Here is an 18,992-nt window from a genome sequence, read left to right as displayed (position 1 = left end):
TTCTATTGCACCAGGCCCCACAAAATAGTCCATCCCCATCATTCCTGTAGGCCCTGGAGGGGCTCTGAGCTTCTCCCTGGATCCTTCTTTTCCCCAGACTGAGCCCCCCCAGCTCTCCCAGCCTGGCTCCAGAGCAGAGGGGCTCCAGCCCTGGAGCAGCTCTGTGGCCTCCTCTGGTCTCACCCCAGCAGCTCCAGGTCCTTCCTGTGCTGGGAAGCTCAGAGCTAAATATCTTCAATCTGATTTTGCTGCAGCTGCAACTGGAATTTCCAAAAACATTTGACAAGGCCCTGGACCTCTTTAAAAAGCAAGATTGCCATGCATTAAACAAGATGGTTGTCTAGTTAAGGGCTAGAGGAAGCATTTGGATGAGACATTTGACATTTTTAGGGGAGTAAGGACACTGGAGGAATCCTGCAGGGATCCACATTAACACTGGACTGTTCAAAATCTTTCCCTCATGACACAGGAAGTAAACAGGCAGGGTCTAAGGTCAGGTTTGAGGATTACATGGAGCACTAAAAAATAAAAGGTAACCATGAAAAAGGACTAAAGCATCTTAGAATACTGAGTGGCTGGGAGATGAAATGGCAGATGAAATTCAGTATTATAAAATGAAAAGGGCCCAAATAACATCTATATATTGTCCTTGCAGCCCCTCAAAGATGGTTTGCATTGGTGATCAAAATGGGGACATCCTGAAAGCCTACAGGATTACTGCATAACTTTTTACTGCTGAACTCTTTCCTCATCAAAACATCTTGCCATGCTACACCAAATGCCATCTTTCAAGACAGACTCCAGCCACCCTGGGCCTGGCCCCTGCCCCAGAGCTGCTGCTGTGCAGAACACAGGCAAAGCAGGGAGGACACTTCCACCCCAGTGCACTGGCTCCAGCTGCTCACCTGCACGCACTTGCTGCAGGGACAGGTCACATCCCTGGCACCGGTGGCTGGCTCAAAGCTCTGAGGCTGATCTGCACCCAGGTGGGGTGGCTGGGTCCATGCCACCCAAAAGAAGTCCAGTCTCTCCTGTCCCTGGCCACCTCCCATCACCAGCCACTGAGGCAAGGACTGCCCCAGAGCAGCCTCTGAGCAGGACAGGGAGGTTCTGTGCCACACAGCCCTGCCATGCCAGGTGCATATGAGTGGCTCTCCATCACAGGGGCTGCCCAGTGCCCTGTGTCACTGTGTCAGTGCCTTGTTGTCGGGGTCTCTCTCTCTCTAGCTGGTCAGAGTGACCCCGAGAAAAGTTCGAAAGTTTCTTTTCCCAGCCCGTCGCTTGAAGAAGGAGTCAGAGCTCTTCATTTCTCGGTCTCAAGGTCATTTATTGCATCTTATCTATAAAATTTTCTCCCTGCCCAGCCGAGATCCGTTCAGCAGGACAGTCAGAGGCACTCTGCCTGCCCCCAGGGCGGTGTTATCTTTATATACTACAAACTATGTGTACAATATTTACAGTTATTTTCCAATACCTATCATCTATATTAGACAGTGGGTTTCTACTCTAGACCAATCTAAAAGTGCCAACATCACCAGACATGATGGAGGTAGAGAAGAAGAATAAAGGCTAGACACGCCCAAATCCCTCCATCTTGTCCCCAGAAACCCCTATACAGAAAATCCTAAAACCTACATTTACAGTCTGTAATTATTTTATTCTTACACTATTTACACTACCGTGGCTTTTATCTCTTCATGTAAAGGTGGCAGTTTGCTCCATGGTTCGTAATCGAACCCACTGGTGTTCTGGGCTGTGTGCCAGGGTCTCCGAGCCCCCTGGCAAGGGTCCCGGCAACTCCAGACTCCCAGAGGGATGTCCTGAGTTCCAACACCTTGTCTCGGTGTCCCATGTCCCTGACAGCTCCCTGTCCTGTGCCACCGAGGTACAGGCATCGCCCAGGGTTCCCCTCCTTCCCACGCCCCCTTGGCTCTGCCCCTGCCTGGTGGAGCCCTGCACTGTGGGGCAGGTGGGCTTAGCCCTGCACTGAGCACAAGCAGGTGGCACAGCCAGGCTCACACACTCTCTCCAGAACTTCATCTCTGCTCCCAAATTACGGGAACAGTTGCACAGTCAGCACAAGCAAACACAAGGAGCAGATCCCAGTGCCAGTGATGCAGCTGGCAAATTACTTTGGCCCTGTCAGAAGCAATGCCAGGGAGAGGGTGTCAGGAGAATGGCAGCAAGAAAGAGTTGGAGGATCAGCTGGAAACGAAAACCACATTCTGCAGTCTCATCCCGAGAGGACAATCAGCCCTGGTCTCCACGTGGGCCAAGCCAGCGCGGACCGAAGCCCCACCCCTGACATGGAGCAGGCCATGCCAGGCTGCAGCAGCCACGGAGATGCTTGGCAGCTGTCAGGCGTTGAAAGAGAAGCTGTCAGCACATCCCCCTCAGTTTCATAGTTTCTAGGCTAAACAACTCAGGCTAATTTAGGCTTTCACCATAAGCTGCTTTGCCCAAAACTCCCTCTTAAGGGAATTGTATTGGGTTTGCATGGCAGGGTTTTGGTAGGGGGGGGGTTACTGGGATGGCTTCTGTGAGAAGCTTCTAGAAGCTTCCCCCATGTCGAGAAGAGCCAAAGCCAGCTGACCCCAAGACAGAGCTGCTGTTGACCAAGGCAGAGCCCATCAGCAATGGTGACAGTGCCTCTGGGATTTAAGAAGGGAAAAACTGTGCACAGCATCAGCCAGAGAGAGTAGTGAGGGTATGTGAGAGCAACAGCACTGCAGTCCCCCAGGCCATGAATAAGGAATGAGAGGAGGTGCCCCAAGCTCTGGAGCAGGGATTACCCTGCAGCCTGTGGGGTCCAGGGGTAGCAGGGACCTACCCACAGCCCAAAAAGATCCAGTCCGGAGCAGAGACCCACCTGCAGCCCATGGAGGAGCCCATGTGAGAGCAGAGGAAGAGTGTGAGGAGCCTCCCCCTGAGAAGGAAGCAGTGGCAACGACATGCTGTGATGAATTGATCCCATTCCCTGTCCCACTGCACTGCTGAGGGGGAGGAGGGAGAGAACTGGGAAGTGAAGCTAAGCTGGAGAAGACAGGAGGGTTGGTGAGAATGTGGTTTTACAATTTGGATTTATTTCTCATTGCCCTACTTGGACTTGATTGGTAATAAATTAATCTCCCCAAACTGAGTCTGTTTTGCCCATGACAGTAACTGGTGAGTGAGTTCTCCCTGTCCTTATCCCAATCCATGAGTGCATCACTATACTTTCTCTTCCCTGCCCAGCTGAGGGGGAGAGTGGTGGGGAGGCTTTGATGGGCACCTGGTATCCAGCCAGGGTCAGCCCAGTGAGCTTTCCAGGCAGTGCCAGGCGGGTTTTCTCCCTCCCTATAGCCCCAGCCCCTAACTGGACACTGAACCCAGAAGAGATCCCAGTACTAACAGGCAGGGAATGGGGCACAGAGCCAGAGCAGGGTCCTTGCAGGCTGTAAGTCCATTGCAGAGGGCCACAACACCCCCTTTTGCATGGCAGCTGCTCACTGCAGCTCACCTTTGCCTTGGGCTGCAGTGTTTGCCCAGTGCACCATTCTCTTGATGAAGAGGGTTAAGCGCCTCACGTTCAGTGCTCTGTGCTTTTATCTGAGCTATAACAAATAAACTTCTTTCCTGGGGGGGGCTTTAATAGAGCTGCTCATCGACTTTGATAAGTTGTGTGTTCACTGACCATGACACTGCTGAAGGATTTTGCTCTTGATAGACCTGTCAGATCACTTGGCTTTTCAGCTGCACCAGGCTCTTGGCTCTGGTGGCTTCACGTGCTGTAAATGAACTGGGAAAGGGCTGAGTGGTAACACTATTATGAACATATTGACACACAGGAAACCCGCATTTCAAACACCATATGCTGTCTAGCTGTCCCATACTAAAAGGATAAAAAAGAAATTATCAGTTGTGAAAGATGACCAGGGTCTGCTGTGCTGCAGATGGCGCAGTGCAGATAGACAGCAAACTGTTATTACTTGTTTCTTACAACAGAAGCTAGGAAGCACCAGAAGAAGTAATTGGGCATCTGGTCTTAATGAAACAGAATAAATTACTTTTCACAATGCACATAATTACACAGCAAAACTCTTGACTTCACAATACCCTGTGATAACAGAAAGTATAAATGTCTGTTCCTGGGCAGTAGTGAATTCCCCAAATCCAATTATGCAGCAGATGGTAAAAAGATGCTACCACAGAACATATAACCAAAGAAAAAGGAGGATCAGGAGTTATCAATGATTAGTGCGTATTAATGATTAGCAGATTGACTTTCCACATTTAATAAAGTTCATTAAGTGTTGATGAAGTGCTGACATCCACAGACTGGTGACAGGTCTGATCCTGTTCCTTGGCTGAGGACAATAGGGCACTTCCCTGCAGCAGCCTTATAGAAAATATCTGTGGTTTGCTCTCCATTATTATTATTATCCTCACAGGGAATCAGTGTGTTCATTCCCACTTCCATGGGAGAGAAATCGAGGACACAGCAGCCAGGACACAGACATGATGAAGTGGATGGGAATGAACCCTCACAGCAACTTTGGACATTTCCTTTCAGTGAACATGGAGACAGCTAACGTGAAGCAGGAGCCAGGCAGCCCTGGAGAGAGGACATGGTGGGCAGGCATGGGGCTGGTTGGGAGACAGGGTCTGGGGGTGCAGGGGCAGGTCTGGCATCCACACCCTGCCCAGCTCTCCTCTAGCCCAGGCAGCCACTGTTTGAGGGGCAATGCTCAGCAGGACAAGGCCATCTGAGTCCCAGCTCCAGTTGCCAGCGGCTTCCATAGGCACAGCTAGGTCACAACTGGCCATGGGAGGCTGTGGAGCAGGAAAGAAGAGCAGCCAGAATATGGGGGAAAGAATTGCAGGAGTGTTGTGTCCCAGGAGGGGAACAGTCACAGAGCTCCAGGATCCCCAGATCAGGACCCAGCTACTGCAGGTCACGTCGTGCTTTCCTAAATCTGTGAATGCTCATCTCACACCAGTTAGCAGCTAACTAAAGCTTAGATTAGGGACAGAAAACCCACACATCCCTTGTGGGTTTCATTTAATCAATAACATTTATACACTACGAAGTATGGGGCAGATTCTGCACAGGCAGAATCAATCCAAACCTTTCCAAGCTGCAGATGTCTATTCCTGATGTGCTGGGAGTCCTGGCTGGTGTATTCCTCTGGTGGGCAGAGGAAGGCGACAGCAGGGCGATGTGGTGCAGGTACAGGAGGCTCCTGCATCATGGGCTGGACATTCTCCTGGTGCCAGCACCACCCCCAGAACCTCGTGTTTGCTAGAGGCAGGCTGGACCTTCAGAGCCTGCAGGCCAGGCTGTAGAGGTGAGGCTGGGATCTCGAGGCTGCTGCTGGATTTCCCCACTGAATTCTAAGTACAAGGCACTGCAAGGCATATAATACAATTTAGATGCATTAGTTCCTGATTTGTTATTGCAAATTGAATTTTGCCTGGCAAAAATCCCAAGTACTCAAATGATAATTAAATGTGTGTGGAGAATTTGCACTCTCAGTATTTATTATTTATAGACTGAACCCACAAATGCAAATACCATCACCTGCTCCCAAAGGACACCATGCAGCCTGTGCACAGTCACTGAATTCCAAGGATTGTCCTAAGTGGCACAGCATGTCCTTTCCCATGTCCAGCACTGATCTGGAAGGTGTGTGAGGCCTGGGAATGCCAGCCAGCCAACAGTGATGCCTTGGGTGATCAGACACAAAATTCCCCAATCACAGCATAATTCTCACCCTGCACAAGCAATAGGGCTGCACCCTGGAGCACAGGGAAAGGACACAGAGCCTGAACCACTTTTAAGTAGTTTGAGGGAAGGATGCAAAACAAACTGTCCCAAAGAGTTAATGGCAACCTGTTTCTATTAAAAAAAAAAAAAAGGCATTGCTCACTGATACCTAACACTGACAGCACTGAGCTTTTCAAATAATGTGTCTGAGCACTCCTGCACAGCCCAGAGCAGTGCTGGGCAAGCCAGGGATCCTTGCCTGGTGGCAGACAGGCTATGGAGCAGTCAACATTAACGCCAGAGCTAGCTCTGCAATAACCAAGTGCTTCTCACAGCAACCAAGTGAGAAGGGACCTTGCAGAGAAGACAGAACTGGCAAACTGTTCCTGTAAAACCACGTGCAGTCACAGTTTTACAGTTGCCAGCTCTACCTTTGGCTTTCCTGAAGCTCCTTCCCCATAATGCAGACAGAGGGAGAAGGAGCTTTGAAACAGGACTCTGCTGGGAAAGCAGTATCAGGCTCTCCCTCCTCCTCACCACTGTGGACTGCAGCAGCAATGAAGCTCAGCACAGGAAAGAGGCAGTCCTGATCGGCCAAGAGCATCTGAAAAGCAGCATTTAACAACCCAGATGGGACCATTTTGATCACCTCACCTGCCATGCAGCCACAGTTAGCGTAAATTCTGACAAGCTTCAGTTTTCACTTAGCTGGAACTTGCCTTTTGCACACAGGCACTGCAGATTAAATCCTTCACATGGCAACATCACTACCGTGGTCTTCCACAGCTCTCCCCAGAGCACAGACCAATTCTCCTACAACTAGGAAAGGCCTTTTCAAGTGACCAGGTAAAGACTTTTAGGGGCCTTAGGGCATGGAACAATGGATGTCTGTGCCCATGTCTGCACACATGCCCGCACTGATGTGCTCCTGCTGTGGGCTGATCTCATCCAGGGCATGGTCTAAGCTGCCATTGGGGTCCGGCTATGCTACACAGCAGGACAACGCAGGCTGCAGCCAAGGACATCAGCTGGACAGAGAGGAGCCTCAGCAGTTCCCAAGCCTGCCCAAAACCACAGCTAGGCTGAGACACCTCAGCAGCCCTTGGAACCATAGATTCCATCTTGGCTTGGCTCCTCCTTCTAGTCTGCATTGCTCACAGAAAGTAGTAGGTTACTGCTGTAAGGTAATGGAGGATGATTTGGGTTCATTTCCTTATTTCTCTACTGCTTCATTAGGCACAGCCAGTGCTGCCTTTCCTGGGGATGGGGCAGACCCCCATACCCGTGTCTTCAGGCACACGTGGAGGAGCACCCCGGTAGGTCAGAGCACCCCCAGATGCAGAGGAGCTGTGGGAGTGTGCCGGGGACACCAGCCCGAATGTCGGCATCTGTCGGTGACCAGCAGTCGCGACATCGGTGCAGCTCGCTGCGCCACGCCAGGACACGTGTGTTATGTGCCCGCGTGTGGAGCCTCCCGTGCTCGGGGTTACCGACGGTACAGCAGGGAAGGAGCTGGCACTGGGGATGCTGGCGGTGCAGCACGGGGAGAGCGGACGCTCGGGGCTGCCGGGGGTGCAGCCTGCGACGGGGCGTTGGGAGTTACCGGGGAACGATACCGGGAGCTGCGCTGGTGGTTCCGGAGCTCGGCTAACGGGGTGGGGGCGGTACCGGCGGTGTCGGGGTACGGCTCGGGGGCTGGGGGCGGTGCCGGCCGCTCCGGGGCACGGCTGAGAGGCGGCGCCGGAGCCGCCGCGGTGCCGGAGCCGCTGCGGTGCCGCTCGGGGGCGGGCCGGGCCCGGCGGCCGTTCCGCCCCCCCGCGCTGCGGCCGGGGCTCGGCCCCGCTCCGTCCCGCGGTGCAGGGAGCCGGGCCGGTGCCAGGGCCGCGCCCGGCCGGGCCGCAGCCCCCGCCGCCATGGCCCGCGTCTCGGCGATGATCAGCCCGGTCCTGGTGCTCTTCGGCTGCGACCTGTGTTTCGTGCGAGCCAGTAAGTGCGGCCCGGCCGGGAGGGCAGCGGGGCTGCGCGTCCCGCCGGGCGGGGACACCCTGCCGGACACCCTGGGGGCTGCGGTCCTTGCCAGACACCCCTGCCGGCCTCACTGCATTCCCGGCGTGGCCTTTGCCGCGATCCCCGAGGACTCCTCGGACACCCCCGGGGCGCCGCGGCCTCCGAGTCCCCTGTGCCTTCTTCCCCTCCCCGGGGCACGGCTGCTGCCGCGCTGCCCTCCCCGGGGCTCCCGCCGCGGGTGGGAACCGGCGCTCTGCCCCGAGGGAGCTCCTGCCCCGAGCACGGACACTCAGGGCTGCGGCGGGCTGGAACCGGCCAGGTGACCGGGATCCTCTCCCTTGCTGCCGGTGTTTGCTGGAACATCGAGCTCAGCGCACCCCGAGGTACCGCTGTCCTTGTGTCCTTTGACTCGCCGGGGTGGCCCTCTGTCAGCAGCCTCCTGCTGTCTGTTTGCCCCTCGACAGGTCACTGAGATATCAAATCGAATTGCGAGTACGGGACGTGTTGTGCTACATTATGCCGTGTTGCAAAACACGTTCTGACGGATTCAGGAAGAGATGCAGTCAGGGGTGTTAAAAAGGGGCCACTTATTTTTAGATGTGCAGTCTGGTGCTTACTCCCTACTGCAGCAGTAAGTTGGGCAAACATCTGGGTGCCCTTGAGCAGCAGCCCCAAGGGCATGGGTCGGGGGGCAGGTGCGGCCCACTCTCTGGATCACAGCAGGATGGCGAGGGCACCGCTGGATACGTGCCCAGTCCCGCATCCCTCTGCAGCACCACATGTGCCAGCATCCCTCCTGAAGGGTATCTGTCCGGCCCCTTTGCTGACCCGTGGAGCTGGGATGCATGGCATATCTGGTCCCATGTCCAGCTGCCCACCAGCTATCCCTTCCACTGGCCACCACCCATCCCTCCTACTGCTTACCAGTCATCCCTCCCACTGCCCTCTGGACATCCCTTCAACTGCCCACTGGCCATCCCTCCCTGTGTCCAGCCACAGGCTGAAGTGCTGCTAGCTCCTGTACACAGCCCAGCTCTTCCCACCCCTTAATCAGGCCCAAAATGAGCTTGCTGCTGTACAGACAGCACAAAACCTGTGCCAGGCCTTAAGTTAGTGACTGTGCTTTCTGTGGGTGTCCCCCTTTTGTAATACAGCTTTAATAAAAAGTGAGGCTGGATCATTTATACGTGATGTAGAATTATTAGCAGTTAATGCATTGAGCTAAACAGTGGCACACTTTTCCCAGAGAGCCCAGCAGCATCTTGACTTTATAGCCAGAATGTGTTGGCTTCAGAGAGCAATGCTTTTTGGAGCCCTTGCATTTACAGACCTTTTTGGCAACAGCTTTGGCACAAAACTGCTCTGATCTCAGCTGCAGAACAGGCTGAACAATATTAGATGCAGTGTGGGGATTATACACAAAGCCTTGTCCTTTGGAGGTCTTGTAACAACTTTGAGGTCTCATCTTGAATTTCACAGAATGGTGTGGTTTGGAAGGGACCTTAAAGCCCATCTTATTCCACCCCCTTGGTATGCGCAATGACACCTTCCACTACACCAAGGTGCTCCAAGCCCTATCCAACCTGGCCTTGAGCACTTTCAGGGATCCAGGGGCAGCCACAGCTTCTCTGGACAATCTGTGCCAGGACCTCACCACCCTCACAGGGAACAATTTCTTTCCAATATCCCATCTAACCCTGGCTGCTGTCAGCGAAAAGCCATCTCCTTCTTGTCCTGTCACTTTGTCCAAAGTCACTCTCTAGTTTTCTTGGAGCCCCTTTAGGCACTGGAAAGTGCTCCAGTATCTTACCAGAGCATTCTCTCCAGGGTGAAAAACCTCAGTTTTCCAAGCCTCTTTCCAGAGCAGAGGTTATTTGGATTAGACATTGCTCTGTGTATCTAGAGTGAACTTCCCACGTTTTGACTTCTGAGGCTTCTTGTCTTGTCTCTTCCTGACGGGTGTGCAAGTCCCATGTGCTCAGAAGTGTATTTTCTGCAGTTCATTCAGTATCAAACTGATCAAGGCACACTGGTTGTTGTAATGGAGAACTGTAGCTTGGACACCAGGTCTCCTGTCACACAGGCCCGGGGCTGCTGGCCTGAGTGTGCACCAAGTGTGCTCAGGGTGTGTGGGGTGTGGTGCACTGACAAGCCACATGCATGGTGGCTGTGCCCCCATGTCCTCTCACCCTTCTGCTGCTGGTGAGTGACAGTCCCTGCACAGGGCCTGTGCAAACTCTGGCTAAAGACAGCTGGAGCACCTGTCAGACCTGTGTGGACTCAGCAGCATGGCTTGTGAATTGGTGCAGTGCCTTTGTTCTCAAATCATCAAGTGACTCAGTCCCAGGGCAGTGTCTCAGCAGCCCCAGCCTGAAAACTTCAGCTGGAACAGGCTGGGCGCCTCTCAGAAGCCTAGAAAATTCTTGAGCAGAGCTGGACAGCTGCTACAAACTCCATCCACAAACTCCATGTCACAAAGATGTCAGACCCCATCTTTAATTTTCTCACGTACACTTAGAGGTTGGTAGTCAAACTGCCCCATCACGCATATTCAGGGCTTTTGAAATTCTGTTAGATGTAAAAAAAACAAAACACCTGATTCATTACTGTGGATGTATCCTGTGGAGCACCATGTCCTGTTCTTGTCCCGAGGCCAGCTGGCAGGGTCTGGTCATATCCGTGGTATTGAACTCACGAGTTCCAAAGAAGGAGGCACATCAGTGCTACTTGTGAGGAATGGTTTTCTGGCTTGTCCTAGCTTCCAAGCCATGCCCAAGAGCGGTTTGGGCACATACTGGCTGGTGCAGACCAAATCAGATCTCGGACTAATCTCCATCACTGGATTCTTGGGCTGTTCTGACCCCATTATGTCTGCTAGCACAAACCTAGCTAGCAACCTAACTAGCGGTAACCTAGGACAACTGTTGTTATGCTTGAAGAGAAGCAGAAACATGCAGCCCCCCCACAGAGCCACCCTTGGAAATGCCTGTGTCTGGGACAGCCCAGGCAGGAGGCAGTTGTTTGCTGGCTGACAAGGTGCTGCCTGAGCTTGGCTGTGGGCTGAGCAGCTGTAGGCTGAGCTGTGGCTGGGGCCAAAAACCACACAATGACAGAAAAATGGCCCAGTGGGAAAGAACCTGGGGGTGCTGGTTGACAGCAGTTAAACATGATCTGGCCAAGAAAGCTAAGAGCATCCTGGCTTGTGGCAGCAATAGTGTGGCAGCAGGAGCATGGCAGTGATTTTCCCTCTGTGCTGGACACTGCCGAGGCACCTCAAATCCTGGCCACTCCGAGCAAGAAAGACATTGAGGGGCTGGAGTGTGTCCAGGGAAGGGAACAGAACTGGGGAAGGGACTGAAGCACAAGTCTTGTGGGTGGCTGAGGGAACTGGGGGAACTCAAACTGGATGGCTCAAAGGAGGCTTGGAACTGGAACTCAAAAGGAGGCTTAAGGGGGGACCTTTTCACTCTCTGCAACTCCTCGACAGGATGGTGGAGCCACGGAGGGGGTCAGGCTGTGCTTCCAGAGAACAGGAACAAAGGGAATTGGCCTCAAGCTGTGCCAGGGCAGGTTCAGGTTGGATATTGGGAACAATTCCTTCACTGAAAGAGTGGTTAAGCATTGGACAGGCTGCCCAGGACAGTGGTGGATTCATCACCCCTGGAAGTGTTCAAGAAATGACTGGACATGATACTTTGCAATATGGTTTAGTGGGCAAGGAGTTATGCAGTCAAAGGAATGAGTTGATGATCTTGGAGGTCTTTTCCAACCACAATGATTCTATAATTTAATCTACAAGAAGCTCAGCTCCTGAGCTGTCAGAGTACATACACCTGGGCAATGGACAAGGCTGGGCCTGCAGCTTTGTTCAGCCTGTTCTGCTCTTGGCTCGTAGGCAAGCAGGGTGTGCATGCAGACAAGGCTTAAAGATTCCCTCCCTCTCACAAGCAGATCCCCACGGGCAAAACTCTACACAGACACACTCTTTGTGGGATGAAGAATGTTTGAGTGTATCTTTGAATCCTTTCCAGTTTTCCAGACTCTTTTTCTGAAGGAGAAAATCAGAACACTGGGGTGTCCTTGTCTCTGGCAACCCTCTCTTCTGGTGGTGTGTCAAACTTCTGGAGACACACTCAGTCCCAGGGTCTCTCTTAGAACATGTTTTCTGGGCTCTCCTCTCTGTTTTAATTGCCCCTGGCAGACCACAACCCTGAATTTCTCGGAGTGGGAACCAAGCCTTCCTCTGGTTTGATCCAAAGCTGAGTATATTCAGATGTGAATGAATGCACTTAAACAGCTGGCATGCAAAAATTGCCTTTTTTGCAGTCACTCTAACTGAGGTTGTTGCTGGTGTCACAGTTGTCCTTTCTGTTGTTCTCAGGTGCCCCCTGGAACTCTTTTTCTTTATAAATCACAGCACTGACCCTGTAGCCCTAGCTGCAATGCAGGCAGCTTGTAGAAGGGCACTGACTTGTATGTGGGGAGTGGGAACACACAAATAGCAGCTTCAGTGTCTTTCATGTGCTCCTGTGTCTAACTTCCAGACAAAACTTGGCTTTGTGTGCAGGACTGTGTGGGATCCTGTTGTGCTCTCAGTTCTGTGAAATCTCAAAGTGGCAATGGTGCAGACCATGGGTCAGTCAGGTCAGCTTGCCATAGAACAGCAATGGCCAAGCATTGCTGCCAGCTTTGCAGCCAATGGCACTGCACTGCTGGTGATGCCTAAGATTATTGGGGTTTTATATTTTTCATGTATTTGTGGCTATGTAGAGTGTTAATGCATGGCTGTAGCTTCTAGTACTTTTCCTATCTTTCTTCTGCGCATTTAAGAACAATAAGCTAACGTTATAAATACATTCTTAAAAATATTGTTTAGTCTTATTCCAAGAAGAGAGACAGCTACAAGAACGTTGTGTTTTCCAACCGGAATCTGGACCAGGCATAACAAAAGTGGGGCAAGAGAAATTTCTGGACTGCTTCCAGAATTCCTGGGGCAGGACCCCAGGAATTACTACCTAACCAACAAAGCTTTTAATTTGACAGTATATGATAAGTATACTAGTTGACTAACCTTATAAAAATTGTAGATTACTATACCACATGCGATTTTCACCACACTGTGTACCTGAAAGCCTTCAAGTAAACATTTGCTTATATATTCACTCTTAGTGTTGTTGGGAAGATCTATTTTCCAGGCATTACTGGGACAGCCAGCTCTGCCTTTGGCATTGGCCTTCTCCCATGCCCTAGAGCAAAAAATAATTCTGGGCAGAGGAGATGCCCAGACTGAGTGTAGAGTGTGTCTATTCCAAGGTGCCCCATTTTTCTGTCACAATCAATATACCATCACTGTGTCGAGGCTGCTTCCTACGCATTTCTGGGTGATGCGCCGGGCATTTGTGGCATGCCCATCCATGGGACAGCCCCAGAGCTCTGCACCTGCACACTCCTCATGCGCAGAGTGGGCAGCTGCCTGCCAGCCCAGGAAGCACCGTGCTGTGCATGTGCTGCTGCTGGCAGGGCTCAGGCTTCCCCATCTGCTGTGCCACTCATCTCCTGGGGCCGGGTTCTCCAGGGAAGGTGCTCCCTGTAGCCCTAGCCAACATGCTGCCATTGGCAGGTGTTGGAGAGGCCCCATGGTGATGTGCAGGGCTGAGTGCCTCTTCTGAGACATCTTCTTTTGCCTCTTTCCTGTGCCTCACCACGGTCCATGCCTGGCTCACCCAGACAGGCCACCGTCCCCTGTCAACGTGACTGTGACGCAGCTGAAGGCGAACTCTGCCACAGTCTCCTGGGATGTACCAGAAGGAGATGTGGTCATCGGCTATGCCATCCTACAGCAGGTATCCAGCATCTGTCCCCAGGGGACTGGGGACACTGATTACCAGCATGCTCCTATGTCAGTCCTTTTGCCGCACTCTGGGTCTCCTCTGGCATTTGCCTGAGGACATCTCTGCTGCTGAGCAGCCCTTGCCAGGGTGCCCCATGTGAGCCATCCATCCTGGTGGGGGGCAGAAGACTGTGGGCTGCATTGGGTATAGTCCCTCCAATAGTTTCCCTGGGATTTCTCTAGGTAAGGATGGTGCTTCAGCCATGACATAACCCTTCTTTGCTTGCCTTGCTCCACCTATGCAGCCCTGGGTGATGGTGGCTTCTCCAGGGAGGTGCCTGGCTCTCAGGCCATGCAGGCATGCTGAATAGGCAGTGCTGGCCAGTCTGGCCCACCCTGGGGTGGATGGTTGCCTGGGAAGGGAGGAGTGAGGGCATAGCCCTGCAGCTGGGGGCCTGTGCCTGGTGCAGCTGGCAGCAGCCTCCCGAGGGTGACAGCTCTTCCCTCTGGCAGAGGCAGGATGGGCAGATGCAGCGCTTCATCCGGGAGGTGAACACCACCAACCGTGCCTGTGTGCTGTGGGACCTGGCAGAGGATGCTGACTACATCATCCAGGTGCAGAGCATTGGCCTGTATGGGGAGAGCCAGGCTAGCAAGCGTGTCCACTTCCGCACCCTGAAGGAGACCGACCGTCTGCCTTCCAACAGCTCCAACCAAGGTGAGGCACCTCCTTCCAGCTTGACCAGGTGGCAGCTGGTGGGGCCACACCTGGAGGTCTGTACAGCAGATGGGCAGAGATTCCACAACCAGTGAGGAAGGTGCTGCACTGAGCAGCAGGCTGCTGGGGACACGCAGGGTTGTACAGGCTGCTGTTGTGTCCACTGTGTGTCCACAATAATGTCCCCGAGCCATGGTTTGCAGCCCTCCTATCTCAGGTCTTGGCACCTATTCAGCTAGGCAGACTGGCCAGGACAACTGCTGGGGCCTGCCCAGCTGCTGCCTGTAGGAAGCCAGTACTGAACAGACACTCAGATCTCCCAGTCTGCAGGCTGCCCAAGGACAGATGACAGAGCACTGTGGTCTCCTTTACTAGTCATGTCTGTGTTGCTTTGGGGTTGCCTACATGCTGGTCCATGAGAAAGAATCAGGAATCCAAGAGAGATGATGACCCATAGAGGGTACAGCATTCTTTCTCCAGCAGTAACCATGACAGGGGTCCTGAGTATGGCAGGGCAAGCAGATGGCTGCCTTTCCTCAGAACTTCTGTTAAACTGACCTGACCTGCCCTGGTTGCTGTGTAGACAGAGGCCTTAGTGATTACTGGCATGCATTGTGCAGTCCCTACATGAACCTAAACAAGCCCTTGGAATCCCTGACTACCTTTGTGGCAAGGATTGTCTGACACAGGAAGGCCACAGGATGCATGTCTTCTCCCCTGACAGGATGTCATCCCACACCCTTCCTTGTTTGGGGGAGGTGGGCTTTTCTGCTTTGAGGTTTCTCAAATCCCACTACAGTGGGAGGATATCTGCTGCCAGCCCTGCTTGGGGTCTCTTCTCTACAGGTGACATCACCATGGAAGGGCTGGACAAAGACCGGCAGCTGCAGACAGGCGAGATTATTATCATTGTGGCTGTGCTGCTCATGTGGGCAGGTGAGTGCCACAGGCAGTGTTCTGGTGGGCTGAGGCAAAGTTACAATCCATGGTTCACAAAGAGGATGTGGCTCAAGAGAGTGCAGAGGCACATTGCTGAGGGTCTGGCATCCTTCCTCATCAGTCCCTTGAGTCTCTGTAGGTGCTGGAGCCAGTGGGGTAAAAGAAGCAAACACAGCCACTGCTCAGCATTAATTAATGGCTCAGCAGTATGTTGAAGAGCAGGAGACAGAATGGGACCTGGAATTACAGGGTGGGAGCATCCCAGCTGACAGTGACCATTGAGTTGCTTGGGCCTTAGATGTCGTGACTGATAACACTACTGCACTAGCTGGTAGAGGCTGTGCCTCAGTCTGCTAAAGCTGCAAAGTGGGTGGTTTGCTCCTGTATAGCACAGTGAAAGCCAGTGCAGGCAGCAGGCTGCCCTGGGAGCATGGGAGCCTAGGAGGTAAGTCAGCTCCTGACTAGTCATATACAGCTGCTGTGAATGGGAAGTCATTGATCCCCTGCTCCCTTCCCAGTAAATGTGGATTTTGTAGTGGCATCTGCAGAAATTTCCTGGCCTTGACACTTTCCTAGGGCACTGGAAGAAAAATACAAGATGACTGCTGGTAGTTTGCACCTGGCACAGGCTGATGTGTGAGGATGCCAGCTGGGAGGAGTCAGGCCTGGTCTGTGTGTGCCTGTGTGTTATCACACACACTGGGAGTTGAGTGAGTCCAGCATGGTCACCCCTGGGTGCATTGCTCCAGACTCCTGTGTCCAGGTTTCCCAGGTGTGGGACATGCTGCACGGGATGCATGCTGTGAAATCATTACAGAGGGACTGACACCACAACCCTGCAATGACAAAGGCTGGCTTTTGTGAGGGTCACAAGCACCAGCTCAGTAACTTTAATGCCTTGCTCGAGGCTCTCCAAAACCCACACAGCTGCCCACTGACCTCACTTCCCTGTTTGAGTGCCTCAGCATCTTCCTTTGCCGAGTGCTGAGCACCTCATGTGTGGCCCAATGGCCTTAGCCACTTTTGTGCCCGTCTGCCCAAGGAAACTGGCCTGGCAACATATGCAGAGGTACCTGGGGTGGTGCAGGCTGATGCAGGTGGGGGTGTGGGTTTGCAGCACCCCAAGGAGCCCTGGGCACAACTGCCCTGCAGCTGGGATGCTTTGGGGAGGACAGACAGGCAGCCACTGTGAAGGAATCCTTCATGCAGTGTGTCTTTGGGCAGCGGTGATCGCCCTGTTCTGCAGACAATACGATATCATCAAGGATAATGACTCCAACAACAACAAAGAGAAGACAAAGCCCTCCTCAGAGCACAGCACGCCAGAGCGGCCGAGCGGAGGGCTGCTGAGGAGCAAGGTGAGTGGGGAGGGCTGGCAGCAGGGGTGGCACGTGGTGTCTGCTGGGGGCTTGCAGCCTGCACAGAGTCTGGCTCTCTCCAGGAACAGAAACACCCCTGCTTGCGCTCTCACCACAAAGACTGAGGACTTTTAGGGTTCAGTGAGCCCTGGTCTCTGGGCCGGTGTGTGTACCCCATGGGTGATTGCAGGAGAAACACTGGAAGAGACAAGGTGTAACAGCTGGGTTGGCTCTTGCACTGCAGGGTGGTACCTGACCTCTGACTGTAACAGAGCCTTCATTATGCCCTTTCAAGGCTGCACCTCTTCTGCACAGATGGACAAATAGACATGCTAGGCAGCTGTTCTCATGGTTCCTGCACTGATCTGTCACTGCTCTCTTTCTGCCTTCACTGCAGCTGGATCTGAGTCATCATCACACAAGTCATTCCAGAGCCCCTTCCTCACCCTGATGCAAAAGCTGTGCCAGGCTGTGGATGGGGAGGGAGCAGTACCTTTGTCTCACTGTTCCGTCAGCACCTGACATTTCTCCTTTTGTTACCTGCCAAAGACAGTGATTTATAGCCCCAATGCTCTAATGGGACCAAATGTTAGGGTTTTGCTTGTGTTTCATCTGCTGCCTCTGTCAAGGGTGGGAACTCCCCTCACTGTGTTGGCTGACTGCCCCACTGGTTCCACATCTTGGTTTCCAGCAGATGTCAGGAGCAGAAACTTCCTGTTTGGACTTCAAGTCCCCAGTTCCCCTCCTCCACAGTTTTCAGCTTGCTGATTACCCCTTGGCAGGAGATCCCTTTTCTTGGATCCCTACTCCAAATGGACCCTGCTCTGCTGAGGTCTGCTGGTCTTGATGCCTGCTGCAGGCTGAGGGGCTCTGACATTGGGTGTGATCCCAGGGGTGCAGGAAAGCAGGCTCTTAAAGCAGATTTTTCTCTCATAGAAGAAATCTCCCTCGGTCAATATCATTGAGGTGTAAGTGCAACACCAGCTCTGCCGTCTGGGATCTTGGGTGTCCTGCCAGAGCCACAGCAGGCCTTGGAAGAAGAGGCAGCACCAGGCGCGCCGCCTGGAACTCAGCATGCGACGATCCAGTACCAGAACTCCCGCTTTCCTGAGGGCACCTGTCTGCGGATATGCACGGAGCCGGCTCCCGAGCCACGCATGCAGAGTGTGGCCCTGCCCATCCCACCCGGCCCTCCTCCTCTCCGGGGGAAGCATGACCTTGAGGATGGGTGGGGGGCCACACCAGCGGCTAGGGTGGGAGGGAGCCAAGGGGAGCCGACGGGCTGAGGCACGGGCCTGAGGGGCGGCCGTATCCCTGTGCACCGCCTTGGCCACGGCCCGGGGTGCAGCCGAGGCACTGGATGCCTGCCCGGCATCAGGGGCAGACCTTGCTCTCAGCTCGCCGTCTGGCCTTGGGGCTGCTTGCAGAGAGCAGGAGCTGCTCCCCTCAGGGCCGCGGGACTGCAGGAGCAGGGTAGTGCCGGCACTGCCCCAGCAAGGCCGGGAGAGCTGTGGCCTGTAGGAGGGTTTGTCTGTGGGGCCGGGCCCAGCCAGCACCGGGGATGAGTGGATTGCTGCTGGAGAACAGGGTTCCACTGTACCCTGGCATGGCTGTGCAGGGCCTTCAAATTCTGTCTACTGCAGAGGACGAAGACACGAGGGACGATGAGGGGCTAGTGCTGTCACAGTGCCTGGCCAGCCTGCAGAGCCTGCAGCGGGTCATGGAGTACTGGTGGAAGCCCCGCAGGGCTGGGGGAGCAGGCACTGTCAGGGCATGGCTGTAGCTGCGCTGTCCCCAGAAGGGCTCGGTGCTGGCACATTCAGGCTGCTTGAGGGGAGCTGCCAAGAACTTTCTGAGCAGCATGGTGCCTGTGCTGCCTGGAGGAGACAAAGTGGTGAGGGCCTGCAAGGTCTCAGTTGGAGGGAATGGGGTGAAACAAGGAGGCTTCCTGCTGCCCTGGCTGCTGCTCTCCCTCCATGCTCTGCTCTGCAGCCCACCACAGACAGGCTCTGCAGCCCTGGACTCAAGCATCACAGGATCCAGTGTCTTCCAGGAATAAATCTCCCAGTAAAAGCACTTTCAGGACTTTTCCTTCCAGGTGCTGCTCAGCTCCTGCTGCAGGACTAGGTGGGGAAGGGACAGGATAAGCAACTCCTGTGGCAGGGTCTTTTCAATAAAAGCATCCTGGCTCAAAGGCAGCATCAGAGCTTCAGGTCTCTGTGTGTGTCCATGCATGCATACCTGTACAAGTTCTTGAATGCACATGTCCTGGCCCATAGGAAATCTGTTCCTGCATGCCGTGCAAGAGCTGGAGGTCCTCCATGGTCACCTCGCACCCCCCTGGCCCTCAAGGGAGAGCTGCTGCTGCTGCTGCTGCTGCAGGCTGGGCCCTGT

General features: G+C 53.7%; 1 protein-coding gene across 1 annotated transcript; it reads left to right on the top strand.

Moving 5' to 3' along the window:
* The first annotated feature begins 7,571 nt into the window (after positions 1 to 7,571).
* FNDC4 (fibronectin type III domain containing 4) lies at positions 7,572 to 18,796 on the top strand. The gene is made up of 6 exons (XM_059843267.1): positions 7,572 to 7,732; positions 13,481 to 13,596; positions 14,097 to 14,301; positions 15,148 to 15,237; positions 16,465 to 16,598; positions 17,538 to 18,796. The coding sequence occupies exons 1-6, from the start codon at positions 7,660 to 7,662 to the stop codon at positions 17,568 to 17,570; spliced, it is 651 nt and encodes a 216-aa protein (XP_059699250.1). The 5' UTR covers positions 7,572 to 7,659; the 3' UTR covers positions 17,571 to 18,796.
* The last annotated feature ends 196 nt before the right edge of the window (positions 18,797 to 18,992 follow it).

This window comes from Haemorhous mexicanus, chromosome 3 (genome assembly GCF_027477595.1).
Source record: "Haemorhous mexicanus isolate bHaeMex1 chromosome 3, bHaeMex1.pri, whole genome shotgun sequence".
NCBI classification, from domain to species: Eukaryota; Metazoa; Chordata; class Aves; order Passeriformes; family Fringillidae; genus Haemorhous; species Haemorhous mexicanus.
The sequence above is the reverse complement of the archived record's forward strand: the minus strand, read 5'-3'. Positions and strand labels throughout refer to the sequence as shown.